Source organism: Lissotriton vulgaris, chromosome 12, assembly GCF_964263255.1.
Source record: "Lissotriton vulgaris chromosome 12, aLisVul1.2, whole genome shotgun sequence".
Taxonomy (NCBI): Eukaryota; Metazoa; Chordata; class Amphibia; order Caudata; family Salamandridae; genus Lissotriton; species Lissotriton vulgaris.
This window is the reverse complement of record NC_141700.1, coordinates 641735139-641754136: the sequence shown is the minus strand read 5'-3', so window position 1 is coordinate 641754136 and position 18998 is coordinate 641735139. Positions and strand designations below refer to the sequence as shown.

The window sequence follows — 18998 nt, the reverse complement described above, 5'->3', positions numbered from 1 at the left end:
CAAGACTGGAGGGTAATGAGAAAATGGATAGAATTACAGCTGTGGGGCATACCTTGAGGTAGAGCTGGGTTAGGTTGGACTCGCCAGTCTTGAGATCAATTGGAAAATCTTCATAATACCTTCAAAACAGCAGAGTAAATAGGAATCAGCAACTACTACTCACAGGCACCTTCATGTTTCAAATAAACATCTTTATTTTTATGCAAAGACCTGCAGCTAAATTCGAGGCTTTAACACAATCATTTTGAAATAAATTACAGGCTACTACAACATTCCATTTTATCAGAGTTTAGACAGATCAGGCACCAAAACACTTCAGTTCTTACACTGTGTGTGTGTGTGGTTGTGTGTATGGGTGCGGTGTAGGGCTGGGCTGAAGCATGGATGGGCCAAATCTGTACCTGTCAAATATGCTCAAGAGCTTTATGCGGTTGGCGGGTGTTAAGCTTATCTGACAATGATGCTCCGGACGGAGATCTGTCTGGGGTGTTTTGGCATTTTCATCAAACATGCACATGTGTTCTGAGCTTATCTGTATATCATATGTCCCATAAAAAGATGGGTTGCCACTTGGAAGGTGGTGCTGGGCAACTGGGTGGCCGAGCTTTCGTGCAAATCAAAGCCATGAGTGAGATTTATTTGGGAGGGCCCAAGTTGATCTGTCAAATCATTAAAAATAAATGGTTCTGCTAAGGTGTAGGCTGTATGCAAACCTGCCAATCATATCCATGTTGCGGTATAAGGGAAGGTTGGGAGTCTCCTTGTTGTCGTAGGGTCCAAAATGACAGTTGGGTGAACCAAACCATTCGTCGAATCCATGCCTCAGGGGGTGGTATTGAGGGCGGTGCCCCAGGTGCCTGAAACAGAAATGGTGGTTAGCACCAGAGTGAGACATTGAGCATAGACACCCAAGGAAGGGATATGATAGAGTTATGGAGTGAGGCTTAAGTGGAGGGAAGGGCCCTCTTAAGTACAGAAGGCCTTACTTACTCATGCGCCTGGTTAGAGAGTGTGACAGGGAGGGCTTTTACACTCGCAGAATTATCAAGACCTTCCAGGGCATTCAGGGAGTTCCAATTACTCACAGCGAGTCATCACAACAAACCATGCGATAAAAACAAAAAAATATATATAGTTCCAGCATGCCGTGATGTACCCGCCCACCAGAGGGACAACCCACTGATGGATAATAAAGGACAATGGCAAATGTGATAGTGAATGGTAGCAGGAAAAAGTGTGCGGCAGACCTCTGAAGAAGTTGAAGAACCAACGAAACGCGTTAGGATTGCCAGAGCAAAATTAATAAAGAAGTGTGCGAGAATCACGTGAAGTGCGACTCCATTCCTTCATCTGATGAAGTGGTGTTTATTCTATATAGTGGCTTGGTTCGGCCGTGGGAATCACGTACAGTCAACGAGAGCGTCGTACTTCCCCGAAAAGAACCACAGGTGGAGACTAGTGAAAACGACATAGGGGAAGTGGCTGCCGCAGGAGACTGGGCTTCGATATGGCTCCAGTGCCATCTTTTAAAATGAGATGTTACAGGGCATGAAGATTCTACAACACAAATACATTGTAGGTAAAACTTTTTGCACCACCCACCGGAGGGTTTTAAAGTACCTGCCTACAAACACTACGAGTTCCAGCACGCCGTGATGTACCCGCCCACCAGAGGGACAACCCACCGAGGGATAATAAAGGACAATGGCAATTGTGGTAGTGAATGGCGGCAGGAAAAAGTGTGCGGCAGACCTCTGAAGAAGTTGAAGAACCAACGAAACGCGTTAGGTTTGCCAGAGCAAAATTAATAAAGGAGTGTGCGAAAATCACGTGAAGTGCAACTCCATTCCTTCATCTGATGAAGTGGTGTTTATTCTATATAGAGGCTTGGTTCGGCCGTGGGAATCACGCACAGTCAACGAGAGCGTCGTACTTCCCCGAAAAGAACCACAGGTGGAGACTCGTGAAAACGACATAGGGGAAGTGTCTGCCGCCGGAGACTGGGCTTCGGTATGACTCCAGTGCCATCTTTTAAAATGAGATGTTACAGGGCACGAAGATTCTACAACACAAATACATTGCAGGTAAAACTTTTTGCACCACCCACCGGAGGGTTTTAAAGTACCTGCCTACAAACACTACGAGTTCCAGCATGCCGTGATGTACCCGCCCACCAGAGGGACAACCCACCGAGGGATAATAAAGGACAATGGCAATTGTGGTAGTGAATGGCGGCAGGAAAAAGTGTGCGGCAGACCTCTGAAGAAGTTGAAGAACCAACGAAACGTGTTAGGATTGCCAGAGCAAAATTAATAAAGAAGTGTGCGAGAATCACGTGAAGTGAGACTCCATTCCTTCATCTGATGAAGTGGTGTTTATTCTATATAGTGGCTTGGTTCGGCCGCGGGAATCACGCACAGTCAGCGAGAGCGCCGTACTTCCCCGAAAAGAACCACAGGTGGAGACTCGTGAAAACGACATAGGGGAAGTGGCTGCCGCCGGAGACTGGGCTTCGGTATGACTCCAGTGCCATCTTTTAAAATGAGATGTTACAGAGAACGAAGATTCTACAACACAAATACATTGCAGGTAAAACTTTTTGCACCACCCACCGGAGGGTTTTAAAGTACATGCCTACAAACACTACGAGTTCCAGCATGCCGTGATGTACCCGCCCACCAGAGGGACAACCCACCGTGGGATAATAAAGGACAATGGCAATTGTGGTAGTGAATGGCGGCAGGAAAAAGTGTGCGGCAGACCTCTGAAGAAGTTGAAGAACCAACGAAACGCGTTAGGATTGCCAGAGCAAAATTAATAAAGAAGTGTGCGAGAATCACATGAAGTGCGACTCCATTCCTTTATCTGATGAAGTGCTGTTTAATATATAATTTATTTTTTTATCTCAAACCAAGTTGTCAATGATAAATGCATTTATGCCTTGGAATGGCCTTGGAATTCAACTAACGCGGTGGAGTTCAATAAAACAACCACAAAGTGCAGGAAATGCTTAAACAAAAACTTCTTAGCTACTTTAGACACGCTTTAAAATGTGACTCTGCAACCATACCATTACAAAAGAGGACCAACGAATATGCAAACTGTTGTAGCCTTAGTGGAAAGACACCAGGAGCCAGGATGAATATTTAAGACTAGTTTATTCAGTCTTCAGATCAGGTTACATCTTAGATGACTCCAGCCAGCCTAGTGTGGTGCCAGCCTAGTGTGGTACCAGCCCCACCAGGAGCAGCCTCCCTAGCTGCTCAGCCCATCTCCAACTGCCACATTCACCCCACTCATTCACCCAGGCATTCCACGCATCACAGGCACACCAACATTCTATTACCAAGACACACTCTGGCTGAGCAGCTAGAGGCAGCAGGGCTAGAATACATGTTATATAATTATGTAGGATATAACACAAACCCCTACCATTAGAGCAGTTATGACCGAATTACTAGCCAGATTAAAAATTTCAGGTTCACAGAAACAGAAGAAACCACAGCCGCATTTTTGGCTTTTTTGGCCAAGTAAGGTTGAGGGTAGCTTGCAACCCATGCCTGGATGTACCTCTTTCACTCAGGGAGACTCACTGAGAGAAGCCGAAGGATAGAAATGTCAGAGCGGACACTTTCTAAGGACAAGGTGAAATTCAAGCCAGTCACAGTATAACTTTTCTAAACCCTTCTCTCACACATTATGACAACCAACCAAACTGCCTACATGTCTTTAACAATTCGAAAAGTTAAATGACATGACAGTAATACTGAAGGATGATGATCCCGATAATTCTGTCAAGAGGCAATAAAACTCACCGATAAAGTTTCATAATTATGCTAGAATCCTAGTGAGGTGATCTTTAACCTTGTGACCATTCTGCTGCTCTAACGTCTCTCACCTTCTTGTTGCTCTTTATATTTACAGACAATAGGTAGCTAGGATGATACCGTCAAACTTAAACAAGCGAGTCCACAACCATCAAAGATGGGTGAGAAGGTTTACAAGAACTTGTTCCATCAATAACGCATGCCAATATATTTAGCGAATGTTTGCTTTAAGCAACATCAGATTGGAAGAACAATCAAAATCAACACAGAGGACAGCAGGTTCAGTGACAGAATGGCTACTCGGGTCAAGGCTGGTTCTACGTCGGTTTATCATGTGACACGCCCGACCTCTTTAGCTGATGCACACTGTACCTGAACTCCCTTTGGTTAGGATCAGGAGCAGCCACATGTGTACTCCAGTAAAACTAAGCTACAATACTTTGCAAGGGATCCATTGCAAGACAATTTTCCTAGAGAAGCTTTTGTGTCAGTGACACTTTCTTCTTGCCGAAGTAACACAAAAACATGACATGCCCTCTGGTTATTTTTCAGGTGTGTAAGGGTATTGGGTGGTGAGGGTATATTTAGGGGTAGAGATGGGTGAGTTTAGGGGTTGATATATATATATATATATATATATATATAGATAGATATATATATATATACACACTTTACATAACAGAGAAATACTTATATTTTCGTTGTAAAGGCATGCATGGTAAAAAAAATTAAAATTGTGTGTTAAAGAAATGTGAGGTAAAGGCATATGTGTTGTAAAGGCATGCGTGGTAATGGCAAGTGTGGTTCCGTTATACATCCGTCATAGAAACGCAAACAGATTGGAGAGGGATGAGGATATAAGAGGAACAGAAACTAAACAAAAGACACCCACATAGCAAACAGAGCACCATTTAAACAATGTGACATATGAAATAAGTTAGAGAAAGCAGAACATACTATATAAAACACACAAGTGCAGCACATTAAGGCAATGAAGATGGCGAGAACATAGAGGAAGGTAGAAGTAACTTTACCTCATGATTGAAAAGACATTATTTAATGTACCTATGGATGCCCAAGCATGGTGCCTTTCAGATTTTTGTTGGGGCCTTCAACCCCAGTGAATAGAACATTCACTCAGATCTTCTGACCAACCACCACACAATGCATGTGACAAATTTACAGGTTATGAATTTCAGTAGTGATTATTTATATAGGTTTTAATCATTTACAAATCTGTTGGACTTTACTAGATGCTAGTATTTATTGGCTATGGCCGGTCAGGAGGATCGGGGGTGGGGGTGTATGCGGGGAACAAACCCATCTTCACCTTTACCCGATCTCCTATCCTGAGAATAAGTTGCCTCATTAAAGAGGCACAAAAGTGCCTTGTTTCCCTCCCCATAGCAAGTGCTGTAATTGGCAAGTGCTGTCTGCCTATTTTTCTTAAGCAATCCAAAATGTTTTCTAAGCTCGCTGAACCACATGGCTTCTTTTAAAAGGCAAACACAAGGAGATGATGGACGGAGCACTGAAACTTTTCAGACCCTCACTCCCAGTCACAGATCTGGGTTGAATCCATCATCGTTCTTTAGCTCACTTCGCCACCACAGTTCAGACCCAGCCATATGCAAATCAGTCTTGACCCTATGCCTCATGGGAACAGTCCAGCCCAAACTGCCAAGCCAGGGCCTACCCTGCCAACTTAGGGCGAACAAAGCAAACACAAGGAGATGAGGGACGGAGCGCTGAAACTTTTCAGACACTCACCCCACTTGCAGATCTGGGTTGAACACTTGTGCTTGCTTTATTTTAATAAGTCCCAAAGCTTCACCTTTGTTTTTACCCTGAGGAGTCACAAAAAAACTAGAATGACTTGAAGCTGAATATGGAGATCATTACTAGTAACTGGCCTATATGTATGTCATTATGTATGTAGCCTCTAAATTTCTATGCTATGCCTGTGAGACTTCTAAGAGCAGCTTCCCTCCTACAGCTTCACTCTCAAAACTCTAGTACTCCCAAGACTTTGCCCTCCAGCCAGGGTATTGTCCTGGTTCCATCCATCGTTGTAGGATGAACGTCTGGCTCTTGCACACCGGCTGCAGCAAAATTAACATACTGCAACTTGAAACACCCACAAATGTACCATTACCCCCAAAAGCCCCCTGTAGCCACCCTAGGGTAGATAGTAGCACTTTACAAAAAAAAGGAATTAAATAAACTAAATTAAATTCACTCTAGTAGCAGGCCGGCTTGCTTGTATCTTCTTGGCTTTTCAATGACCCCTTACAGGTTTGTTGAGAATTAAAAAAATGCTTAATTGTTTTGATATATAAGCAAGGAAAGGCGCTGACAGAACAGCAAACTTAAGGGGGAAAAAAATCGAGGGAGAAAAAAGTAAGAGTTGAATGGGTGTGAGATGAAAACTTGCAGAGTGTAGGGCTTTGTGTTTAAAAAACAATGTAATCGACAAACACGAATCTGGAGTGGGAGTCGAGTCTATTCTGAATCTGCACTTTATAGACCAGACAACATGCCGGATTTACCATTTGCCAACGATTTTATTGACATAGTTTGCTTTTTTCAGCAACTCAGGAAGCAGGATCTCTGAATCAGGAATGCCCCCCATTACCTCCTGGGGAGTGTAAGCTGTGTAGGAAAAAAAACAAAGAAATGTTAAAATAAAATAAAAATAAAACACCTTATGCTTAAGACTGCCTTCTTCTACAACCCTCTCCCAGAGCCTGGTAAACCCATTCTCTACACAAACATACTTGAGTTTCTCCATCCATTTTTTTAAAAACTTAAGTAATTAATTACTTTATTAATTCAGCAGCTCCTCTGACACCACCACGAATCATTCGCTGTCAGTTTCTAGACTCGGCCTCCCAATCCCATCAAGACAACCTGGTCCCAGGTATCTTGCACCAGACGAGCCAGCAGATGTGCATGATGAGGGGTGTTGGATTGAGGCTCGGTTCTTTGGCGTGCTTGTCTTGGGGGTGATGGTCTATGGTCTGCTGCCTGCACGCATGGGAACTTGTCCAACCTCAACAGGAAAACATCTCGGTTCTTATCTAGTTTCCCCTGCTTCCACCTCCTTTATTCTATTTTCTCCAGGGCCCTCTTTTGGTCCATAAACAGGAATTATCCCAAAGTAGAGCAAAAAGAGCTTAATAATGAAGTCTTTGCAGCTTCTGCAAACCCATGTCACTAAAGGCAAGACATGGCACAAAAGGTTAGGATCACACGAGAGCTATGTGTATCACTGTCGGATCTCATAGTCATGAGATCCGGCAAATGACTCATCTTTGCCAATGCAATAGGTCAAAATGGGGTTCTGCTAAAATTGGAGTCATTGGGTGCATATTACATTTGTGGGAGGCTAAAAAGCCTTTTAAAAATGTGAAGTTCAATGAACAGCCTAAACTGTAATTTAATGAGGTTGTTGACCTAGGAGGAGTGGTTGGAAACAAAAATAAAAGCTACTTTCACCTTTTCAGGAAAGTGTCGCTCAGGCAGGAACCGGCTACAGGCATCAGTGGCTTATGGGGACCCCTCAACCTCAGATTTACTTGGTGGAGAAGTGTGTGGCTAGCTCTTGGGGTGCTGAAAAAGATCCAGGCAGAAGAATGTTCAGAGGCAGAAACTCAGTGGATATCTTGTGCCTGTTCTTTGTGTGCAAAGCTTCTGGAGGTCACACATTTTCATTGTACGGTTGACTCAATGGGTCAGTTCCACTCTGTAATATCAGAAGAGCAGGAGCTCAGAGTTAAGAGGTTTTCTAGTTCCACTGGCCAGTGGATGGGTCTAGAAGCCCAGTTCAGGGAAGCAATCTTCTGTCCAGCAGCAATACAGTAGCTTCACTCTTTATAGGGAGTTTCCCAAAGTTGTTCCACTGAGAGTGGCCTACAGGTCGGTACTACATTGGAAAATGTAATATCCGGATTGGTGTTGTGTTGGGTAAAGAAACCTTACTAACCAATAGTACCTTTCTATGGTCCATGTTTCCACCTGCCTTTTCCATCAGGATGCCCATGCATAAGAGTTGATGGCAAATATGCCCAATATGTTTTAAGTGTAATTTCCAATAAAGCGGCTCCCGACACCCCTCATTCTCAGAAATGCTTCTAGAAGTGCAGGCTCCAGAATTCCTCTTGAAGGATGCCCTAGCTATGGCCTTCACATTACCCGCTCCTTCTGCATCACTGTGAGTGACAATTGTATTTATATAGCGCTTGCTACCCCTGACGAGGCGTCAAAGTGCTTTTTGGCGAGTATCACGTTACTCTGGAAGCCAAAAAGGATTAGTGGTGAATTAGTATAAGGAAATATGACATTAATTTGAGCGGTGGACATATGAGTCTGTTAGTTGGATTGCAAAGGATAGTGGAGGGATTGAAGAGGGAAGGGGGTAGAACGTGGGTTTTTGGGAGATCTTAGTAGGAGATTTGGGATCAGTAAAGGAGATATTGGGGAGAGCCTCTAGAAGTGGATTAGGGGGAAAGATGAGGTATTGGATGAGTCTTGGAGGGCTACATGTATACACCTTCATCACTACATATATCTGTACCTTGAATTTGAAACGGGGTCTCCTTTTGCTGCATCAGAAATAAAAGGCACATTTGACCCAAGATGGCATGACACAGATAACATGGCTTTTCAGGTAATCACTGTTGCTACTTCACAGCACAAGTACTGAGGTTTAACAAACGATCTTGCAACTGGTTTGTGGCTATACAGAATGACAGCGTGACTGTGCAATGCTACTTATACCAGGTTTTCTTAGAGTAAAAAAAGTGTATGTCTCTTTACAAACCAAAGAATTGCTGCAATGTGGCCTCCTGGTGGCTGTAGACTGATATGGTAGAAGAATACCATGTTTAACATACTCCTGCACTCTGCACAGAGTAAATAGTCAGAACACCTGTACTATTCTCAGCATTGTACAGTCATATTAGAGCATTCTTGTGCCACTGAACATTTAAGAGGGTTGCAAAACATACCCATGCCCGAGCCCTCAACAGAGGTGATAAAGGGAGAAGTCAGTTCATCTAGTGTGACATATCTTTAAAGACATTTCGGTATAATAAACCCATTTCCAACGCTTCATTTGTTAAACCAAAAATTGCAAGGGCCCATCGTTTGTCTCAGGAACCTGTCGTTTAACTGCAGATGGGCGAATCCCAAGGCTACCTAGTCTTGATTCCAGTTTGTGCCTCTTTCTTCCACCATCCTAGACTAGATGTCTCTTCATCTCACTCTTGCAGGTTCTCTTCCATCCCTTTCTCCCCATGCTAAAGTGTGTTCCATCTTTCTCTCCCTCATCCCTTTCTGCCTTTCCCTGTCCTTGCCTGGGTCAAAGTCTGATGATGAAAAAGAAGTCCTCCGCCAGCCCAAAAGTGCCAGAGCTCACCACCTCAACCATCAACACAAATGAAGGGCTGAAACGGACTGAGCCTTGGTGGACTTTTTGCATTCTGAATCCCAACCAGCTACTGAACATTGCTAACAACAGAGAAGTTGTAAAGCTGTCTTACCATTTCGGGCATGCGCGTTTGTTGTGTAGAAGCCATTCCTGATGGGGAGGCGGCCGGTCAGGAGGGATGCTCTGGCTGTGGGCAAAGAAGCAAAGACATGCTGCAGCATTCATGGGCAGATTTGTGTATTATATTCACAAGAAAACATGGGGACTTTGCATCAGAACAAGTTTACAGAGAACAAGAGACTACACAAAGAAAGCATGGGGGAACACATGATAAGAAATACTATGGATCTCGAACCGCCTTGCTTGAGAGCCAGGAGGAGCAAGGCGGCAAGGGCAGAGACCACTGATTAAAAAAGCACAAGAGTGTGGGAAGTAGGGATGAAGTAGCTGTAGATGTCAGCGGGGGAGGGAGCAAGGACCTGCTCAGCTCTACTGGAAGAAGAGTGGTGACACCTCCAGATACTGACACAAGGGATGTGGACAGAACAGAGCTATCCAATGAAAATCTTCGAGGACCAATATGCAGCGAGCCAGCACGGAAACTGGTAGTGGACACGGATCTATCACGTAGCGGCCACAAAAGGGCTTCTTTCAATGGTAATTGCAAGGAAGAGTTTAAGGGTGTAGACTAGTAACAGCCATTCAAAGCAAAACTTCACCAGTGTCTGATGATCCCTCTTGCATGGTCACCAAAGAGGCCTCCAGCGGAATTGTCATGGCCCTCCATCGCCTTATTCCCAGAGCCTCCGCCATTGTAGGAAAAGGGACAATGCATCACCTGATAGATCGGTATTTTGTGATTCTCTACTAACTGCATACTACAAGGGGACTTGTATTGAACGTCTATCTCTTTACTTTACGCACAACTCAGGATTTAACCTGTGCAGCTAGTTTTCTCTGTAATTCGCATGTCAATCCTATCAAATTAGTCTTTCCGTGGGGCAGTGTGGCTGGGATAAACACCAGCTGCAATTTCAGTAACCTGGCTTTTATTGTGCCTTACTGGCCTACTTGGCTGATTTATTTCCCATCCAACAAGAATGGAATAGGAGCGTCAGGGCAAACATTTTTAATTTTCCGGATGGTTCTTGGCAAGGAAGGGCATGATGATGTGTGGAATCCATGTGCTGCAACATTAGAATGGAAAGTACTTATGTTATTGGGGCATCATTTTAATGAAACGCCTGTCCTGGTTTTTTTTCATGTTGGAGATCAGACATTTATTATTGAGGATCAGACATTTCTGTAAACCGTTAGTGCATTTCAGAGCCCGCCTGTCTAGATGAAGAGCAGTATGCGCTTTTTGTTTTCTGTTCTGCTTGCAATTATGCCATTCCTATTTTCACATCAACTGTTTTCTCAAATTAAGAGCTTTTCTTACCTGCAGTTTGAAAGTGCTGCCACATTATAGACTGTAGCAAATGTATGTTTTTTAATTGCTATACATCTAATTGATCCGTGTGTGTCCTAAAACACATCAGACCATGTACCCACTTACACGCTTAAATACATTGATATACACACACACAAGCACATACATACACACACCATCCTCCCTAGAGTATATTAATGTTTTTTTTAGCCCTGCCTGTGAGTGCCTGGGTATTTTAAGGTACACGTGTCTTTGTGTTGTATGTGCACAAGGGTGCCTGCAGGTGTGTTGTTTGTGTTTGCATTTGGGTCCTCGTGCTTGTTGGTTTGTCTATATGAGTGCTTGTGGGCATTTTGGTCTGTCTGTGCATGCATGCCTCGAAGTGTGTTGTTTTGCATCAATGTGTTTATTTGCCAATCTTGGCTTTATGTGTTTACAAACACTACTTTTAGGACATCATGTTAAACATCTTAAATCGATCACCCACATTCAATGGGAATGTAAGTTTGCTTACATGGAGAGCACAGCGGATTGGCTGTGTAGAAGTCTGTGAACACCATCCCCTCTGCTGCCATTCGGTCTAAATTGGGCGTCTCCTGGGCGGGTTGGCCGTACACACCAAGGTCTCCCCATCCCATCTGTGAAGCGAAACAGAGGGAATCAGAGCAAGGAACAAGTCAGACAGAGCACAAAACAAAGAGATCTGCATTCTCTCTACCGATCACCGATTGGCATTCAAAGCTCTGTGTATGATCCCTGTACACATTAGGGAAACACCCAGTGCCTCAGTTGTAGAACTGTACGCGGTCTTTGGCAAACCACATCATCCTCACAATCCTGACAGTAGTAGAACATCTACACAATGATCAATTTCAGATGGACGTTCAGAAGGTCAATACACCTACCAGTGGTTCAAAACTGTGTTTAACATTCACACAAAATATGTGGGAAGCGTCTCTATTATATTAATACATGATATAAGCTTTGTTAATATCATTAAGACTTTCCTATACAGAAATGGATAAACATAAAAACCGCACCAGCATGGACTACACTTGATCAGACAGCAAGCAGTGATGAACAGGTGAAACCTACCGTAGCTCCATGCAGAAACTAGATTCCCATGCCTACTTTGGTTTGGTGGAAAATCATCATACCAAAACCTTAAGGCAGAGAGAGTCAAGAGGATACAGTTATGCAAGAGGAGGTGGTTGGTTGAGCTGTGCTAGCCGGGATCCTCTGGAAAGCGACCAGTTGCCCAAATTAATAGAAGTAGATTAAACATGCTGGGCCAAGTAAAAAGGAAACTAACTGAATACAAATTTTCGAAAGGGCGATGATAGGTTACTTCAAACAATTGGGATACTTCCTAATGGTTTGCCATCTCTAATCTAGATGATGACCAAAAAATATGCCTGTGATTGGTTGCATAACTGCAAATCTACCTGAATTGTAATAGAATACTGAAAATAAAAGAAGGACATTGCTTTTTCCTCATGAGGTATTTCCTGAATTGCTAGATCTTGAATTTGATAGTTATGTGCCAAGTCTATGGGCACTGGGTGAGTCACACATTTAGAAGAACCTCCCCAGGGTGCAACCTGCTTCTGTTTGCCAGAATGAGAGCAATTTACTAGCAGCGACAGAAGGAAAGACACGGGAAAAACTTATCAGATTCTATTTTTCGTTCAAGAGAAAAATGTAACATTTCATGTGACCCCGGTTCCAGCAATCTGGGTATGAATATATGTATAGTGTTACATCCATACTAACAGTCAAATAAATATTGAGTGTCCATCTATGAGAGTTTATCCAATGTGACTTTAAAATAAAACTCAAGCAACAAAGCTCAAAAATGCGAAATCAAAGAGCTTATAAAAGCAAGCTTTCACAAGCCATGTGTGACCTCTATGTGGGTAAAAGTTGGTTGCCTGCAACTTCCTAGTATAGCACTAGTTTGCCGCTTGCGAATGATGGGACCATCCTCGCAGTTGAGATAGCCAACGCTCTCACTTTAATGGGTAATTTAGGTAAGACTCTTATCGCCATTGATTTCAATGAGGAAAACCAACCCAGTTCTTACTGCTAACTCAAGCCTTTCATTCCTTTTAATGAATTTGATGACCATGGACCTTATTTCATTGCATTCCTTTTTTCTAATCTTTAGGTCTAGCCTTGTGACAGTTTTAGCTGTTTCGCCAGCCTCATGTTTAAAACCAAATTAAAAATACAAAAATGTAAAAATATATACAGATACAAATGCAAGGAGAGGCCTGTGGTCTGCCCCCTGCACCCATTCGTCTGATCAAGTGTCATTCACATTTTGGTTCCGCCCACTACAGCCTAGGACATGGTAAAGTGGGTTTGGCCACTCAGCTACTGGCTTTTTATCTGTGAGTAGGTATTTTGTTCTTGCACATGTTTCATCCCTTTAGAAAGTAGCCCACTTTAGTGTCATTTATTTATTTATTCTTGAAATGGGTAATTTTTCATGTAATTGTTTTTGCACTCCACCATGTAATGAACAATGTATGCACACCAGCATTAGATATTTTTACATTTTTATTACCTTAGTATTTTTACACTTTTAATTCCAATTGCAAATGTTTGCAAAAAAATGAACACTTCGTTATTAATGGCTACTACCCCTCCTGGGGTATAGGCCATCAACCAGGACTCTCCAGCCATCTCTGTCTGGGGCTTTTCTTTCAATCTGACTCCAGGTGTAACCCACCTCTTTGCCAGTTGTTTCTTGGCCTTCCTCTTTTCATTTTCCCGTGAGGATTCCAGGTGAGGGCTCGGTTGGTGATGTTTGATGCGAGCTTGTGGAGGGTGTGACTTTTCCAGCCCCAGCATATTTTCATGATTTCTTCATGAGCAGGAGTTGGAAAGTCCGCTGTCATAGATCATTGTTGCTGATGGTGTTTGGCCAGCGGATTTGGAGGATTTTCCTCAGACAGGAATTGAAGAAGGTCTGGAATTTATTGGTAGTGGTGGAACTCTGCCATGGCCGTTCCGAAGCCCAGCTGCAAAAGGAGGAGGGTGATGTGGGGGCTAGCTATCCCACCATGTAAAAAAATCCTATTTACAGAAACGTCAACCAAAAGACCAAAAGGCATGCCAGCCTTGGGGAAAGAGGGAAACACAAAGATTTACATAAAAATAATCACAGGCCATGCCTATTGACTTTGCTTGTTTATACTGAAACAAGTAAGAACCTGTTTCTTAAGAATCAGGAATATTTGACACAGTTAGCCAGTAACTATGTTGGAGGAAAGCAGCTTATTATATGGGGTCGTTGTGCGACCTTACTGTGTAATAAACTCACAAGTCTGTCTAGGATCCAGCCAGGTTTGTTTGCAAAACCTTAGCTCAACCCTGGCTAGCTGTGGTTTTGAGAAGTTGGGCTTGTCAAAGGATCAAGTGCAAAGGATTTAGAAGTACCATATTACTTATATAACAAAAGAAATGCGACACACAGAAAATCTGACTCCAATTTATAAAAATAGCTCTTTTTTTAATGAATTAATAGACAGCAAAATGAACAAAATTCACCGACGGGTTGCAGAGATATAAATTATTAAGCAAATCATAAGTCACTGCTTTTCATTCAAATTGCAAACAAGCATTGGCCACTACCGCAGTTAGCAGTTACTTATAAAACTTTGAAAGCTTTTTGTACGGTTGAGCATGACTTTTCTGGCTCAGTCTGGGCAACCAACTGCAACAGGGAGCGAGTCACAGAGGCCAAAGCGGCTTGGCAAGACAGTTACTTTGCAGTCAAAGCAGCCTCCAGTCCGGTACTAGGCTCTTTAGGAAAATGGCAATAGATATCAATGGAGTGGTCCTGATGCAAAGGATACAGGATGCTGAAGATGCTGAAGAATGCTATGAATGTTGATCTGATGATGGGGTTCTTCATGAGGTCACCCCTCAGTCTATGGATCTGGTGGGGTAACTTGGGCCACAGAAGTCAATGTCCCTCGAAGTCCAGTTGAAGTTCAGTCAAAAACAGTTGGCACTGGTCTAAGGTTACTGTAAAACCAGCTGTTTCCCTGTAACTAAGACTACTGTCCTTCTTAGGCGACCAAACTGCAGTCCGACAACTCTCCTGGTTCCAGCCGATTCGGGTGCAACCTTTGAGTGTTGAGACTCTGTCTTTCAGGCTGCACTTCAATGGTCAGTGGCAGTCAAGTGATTGTGGCTACCAACTAGCCAAGGTAGACTTATTCAGCTTTTGTAGCCTTGTAGCTGGGACAGGAAGTCAGGCAACTGACTCTTGGATTCACTTCTTCTGTTTGGGACGACTTACCTCTAGCAGGGCACCACAGGCACAGTCCTTCTTGGTTAGCTCAAGTAACAGCAGGTGAAGTCCAGTCTTTAATGCAGCTTCTCTTTGCCAGTTCACGGGACAAGCAGGGCAGCGCTTCTTAGGTCCTCTCTCTAATGTAGACGTGCTCCGCGGTCTGGGTGCCAGATGTGCCACTTTCATGACAAGAACGTGCCCATAGAAGATGCATTGACTGCAAGTCAATCAGCTACTAGGTTCCATCCATGCCTGATTACAACTTCCTGCAAAGTGTGGCATGTTGCCATCCCAGAATGCAATATTCTGCCCACTCTCAAGATGACAGAAACTGTCTGTCAGTGTGTCGAGCTTGGTATCCCACGCTAGATGTATGGCTACCTGTGGCATACATATCCATGGGAAAACTGGTTTGTCAACTATTTCCCCCTCTATGTCCCTGATGCCAACCTGTCTATCAGAACAAAAGAGCAGCACTTCTCATGAGTGCCCACTCTTTGCCCTTCAAAGGACCTTTGAAGCACACCTGTGGGGGTCATACCCGGTTTGGCTTTCCTGCCAGTGAAAAGTAACACCTCTTTCAACAGCTGGCTTTTTATGTTCCTTCTTGAGAGTCATTCACACCTCCCCACAGAGGGCATTTGGCTGTCTTGTGGCCAACAAACATAAGAGCTCGCTGGAAAGTTGGGCAACAGAATGGCAACTTTCTAAAGTTTTTGCAAAAATGGGGTAGACTGTACTCCAAAGTGTGATGTAATTCAACTTCTTGTGATGCTAAAGGCAAAGTATAGGACGTGCCACCCCGGCACGCGCTCTGTCAGTGCACGTGAATATCACTTTCTAAAGTTGCCATTTGTTTAAAAGTTACATTAAATTAGACTTGGGTATCAAACCAGGCAGCAAACTGGGTTTAATGCAATGATTCTTTTGATACCTTTAAGAACCAACTTTAGTAGTCTCATTCAGAAGTTAGGACTGCTGGAATGTCAGTGCGTAACCCTAAACTCGCCAATGGGGCTACTAGTCTTTCTACAGTGTAGGAAGGGGGAGGCTCTAGTTGGCGCAGTTGTAACACTAGCGACAAGCAGGGACTCTCTCTTCCTCGTCAGGGCTGAGGGTTACCTTCCAGACAACCTCTGCTTACCCTCTAGGTAGTGTGGCCTAAGCAGTCGTAGGCTAATCTTTGGGGCACATAGGGTTAAACACTTGCAATATTACACCGTCACAACCAACCCACCACACAGTGAGACCAGACTGTATTCTTTAAAAATATATATATCTGTATATAGAATTCAAGCAGGCTTATGAATACAGTTATCAGACTTTCAAGTAGCGGTTCCAAGTTACTTAGTTCAAGTTGCCACAGTTCTTTCGAGCAATAAGAGTTCTTTGAGGGCCTTCTGCCCAGTTCAACAAAGTTCTTGTGGAGCAGGCGGCTCCCAGGGGATCTGTCCCACGTCGCGTTGCCTTCCCGGGTTCGCTGTTCGTTGCGGCTCTCAGCCGAGCAGTTCACGGGTCATCCGGGGCAGCGGTGTTCTGTGGCGGCAGGGTCCTCTCCTCGTCGTCCGCTCCGACCCTGGAGGCGGCGGTTGCGTGGTGGCGGCAAGTGGCAGTACGGTCCTCAAGTGCAGGACGTACCCAGCCAAGTGCCGGTGCAGCTGTGCGCTCACAGCTGAGCTGTCGGGCAAGGTACCGACCTAGGGGACTCTCACAGGGCGACTGTCCGTCTTTGCAAGTGGATTGGCTGCTCGTTGCGCAGTCAACTCGAGAGCTCGGACCGGACGGGTCCTCCTTCGCTTTGCTCTTGGGCTCCCGGTGCAGTTGCGGTCACGGTGTTCGGGCCAGCGGCGGCTGGTCCTCACTTTGCTCTCGCTGTTGCTTGGGCCCCGGTCACGGTGGTCAGGTGGATGTCGTTGCCTTGGAGGAGATTCCTCCGTCGGTACTGCCACGAGGAGCAGCACACGCAGTTGCTTTCTTCAGGGTGTAGCGCCCACTGGTCCTGGGGCGCTGGTCAGGGGGCAAGTTCAGTTTCAAGCCCTTGGAGATCTTTTAGCAGAGTTTGGCACAAAGTCTTGTAAAGCAAAAGTCTTTTCGTAGTCTTTCCTTTTTCCTCTCCTTCGGCAGCAAGGCACCAGACACAGGCAAGAGACAGCACTCTTCCTTGTCCTTCCCGGTCCTTCTCGTCGGGCAGAGTTCCTTCTGTAGCCCAAACAGGATCTAATTTTCAAGGAGCAGGGCTCCTTCTTTTATATGGCATTTCTTTTGTTCTCGCAGGCCAGGGGGGCCTTTGCATAGCCACTCTCAGTCCTTGAGTACCCTGGCGGGTGTACTCCGGCTTCTGCTTTCAGTGTGAGGGGCAGGCGCATCAGACGCCCCACAGGAGGTGGAGCCAGCATTGTGCGGACAGGGGCAGCCAGAGTACCTTGTTGATGGGGCTCCGCCCGTCCTGGGCCAGGTGTCGGCTGAATCATCCGACGCTCCCCAGGAGGGTGGAGCCAGCATTGTGGTGGTAGAGCACAGCAAGATCCAGAGTCAAGAGCCACTCCTACCTCCCACTAAGGTGTAATCTGCGCAGTCACCACCTGTCATCCTCCCAGCCCTGTCACTCACACGTCCCAGACAGTCAGATACACATACCAGCAGAGGCGGGCTGAAATGGTTAGGCAAGCAAATGCTAACTTTCTAAAAGTAGCATTTGCAAACCCAGGATACTAAAATAAACTTTACTAAAAGAAATATTTTATCATCCTGAGTTCAGGCATACTAAACATGACGCGCTACCATGCTCCTTGAGCCTGCTGGGATTATAGGGTGTAATACCTCCAGCAGCTCAGTCTGTCCTAATGGAGCAGGTAGCCTTCAATAGTGAAATACGGTTTTGGGGGTAAGTCACTACTAGGACGGCCACACACTTCAGGGCTTGTCCTACCTTGCACCCACAATGCACCCTGCCCGCAGGCCTACCATAGGGGTGACTAATATGTAGTCAAGGGAAGGTTCGGGGGCTGGCAAGTGGGTGCACTTGCCCAGCTAGCGTGACGGTACGAGACCGCACGCGGGTTCTGCGGTCGCAGTTCCCGGACACATCTTTACGGCTGCTTCGGTGGGTGGCGCAACCAGCGCTGCAGGCCCACCAGCAGTATTGGCATCTACAAGCCCCGGCACTCCTAGTGCACTTTACTAGGGACTAACAGTAAATCCAATGAACCAATCATGGATACCAATCGCATGTACAATTTACAGTAGGGAGCACTTGCACTGCGGCACGGGTCAGCCGTGGCGCAGTGCCCTGAGTATCGGAAAACCAGCAAAACATCGGAGGCACATCAGCAAAAAGTGGAAGGGAGACTCACGCCAAGGTGCCAGGTCTAACATGTGTCCCCTCCAGCTGAAATGTGGGGGGAACTACCCTTCCCCAGGGAGTTCCACATCACTAAGGCGGAAAAATCTGGACAGACCGTCAGCATTGGCGTGATCGGTGCCAGGGCGGTGTTCCACCGTAAAGTCCATACTCTGTAGAGAAATGGACCACCTCAACAGTTTCGGGTTCTCACCCCTCATTTGCATCAACCATCTGAGGGGCCTGTGGTCCGTCTGAACTCGGAAGTGAAACCCAAACAGGTAGGGTCTTAGCTTCTTCAGCGCCCAGACCACAGCAAATGCTTCACGCTCTATTGCACTCCACCTACTTTCCCGTGGAAGTAACCTCCTACTTATGAAGGCTACGGGTTGGTCAAAGCCCTCCTCAGTCATCTGTGAAAGAACAGCCCCTACACCATGCTCTGAAGCGTCTGTTTGCACTATGAATTCCTTGGAGAAATCAGGGGCCAGGAGCACGGGCGCCGTGCACATGGCAGTCTTCAGGGTGTCAAAAGCCTTCTGACAGGTGTCAGTCCAAATCACATTCCTGGGCTGCTTCTTCGAAGTCAGCTCTGTCAAGGGGGTCACGATGGTGCCATAGCCCTTGACAAACCTCCTGTAATACCCAGTGAGCCCCAGGAA

The 18998-nt window shown here is 45.2% G+C and overlaps 1 protein-coding gene across 1 annotated transcript in view; it reads right to left on the bottom strand.

The window, feature by feature from the left end:
* Positions 1–18998, bottom strand: part of GALNS (galactosamine (N-acetyl)-6-sulfatase) — a 186296-nt gene that overhangs the window by 121325 nt on the left and 45973 nt on the right. The window contains exons 2-6 of the mRNA XM_086945806.1: positions 11205–11328; positions 9371–9445; positions 6377–6479; positions 714–857; positions 53–119 (exon numbers count right to left, since the gene is read on the bottom strand). Coding sequence (XP_086801932.1) covers positions 53–119; positions 714–857; positions 6377–6479; positions 9371–9445; positions 11205–11328 — 513 coding nt within the window. The remainder of the gene's footprint in view (positions 1–52; positions 120–713; positions 858–6376; positions 6480–9370; positions 9446–11204; positions 11329–18998) is intronic.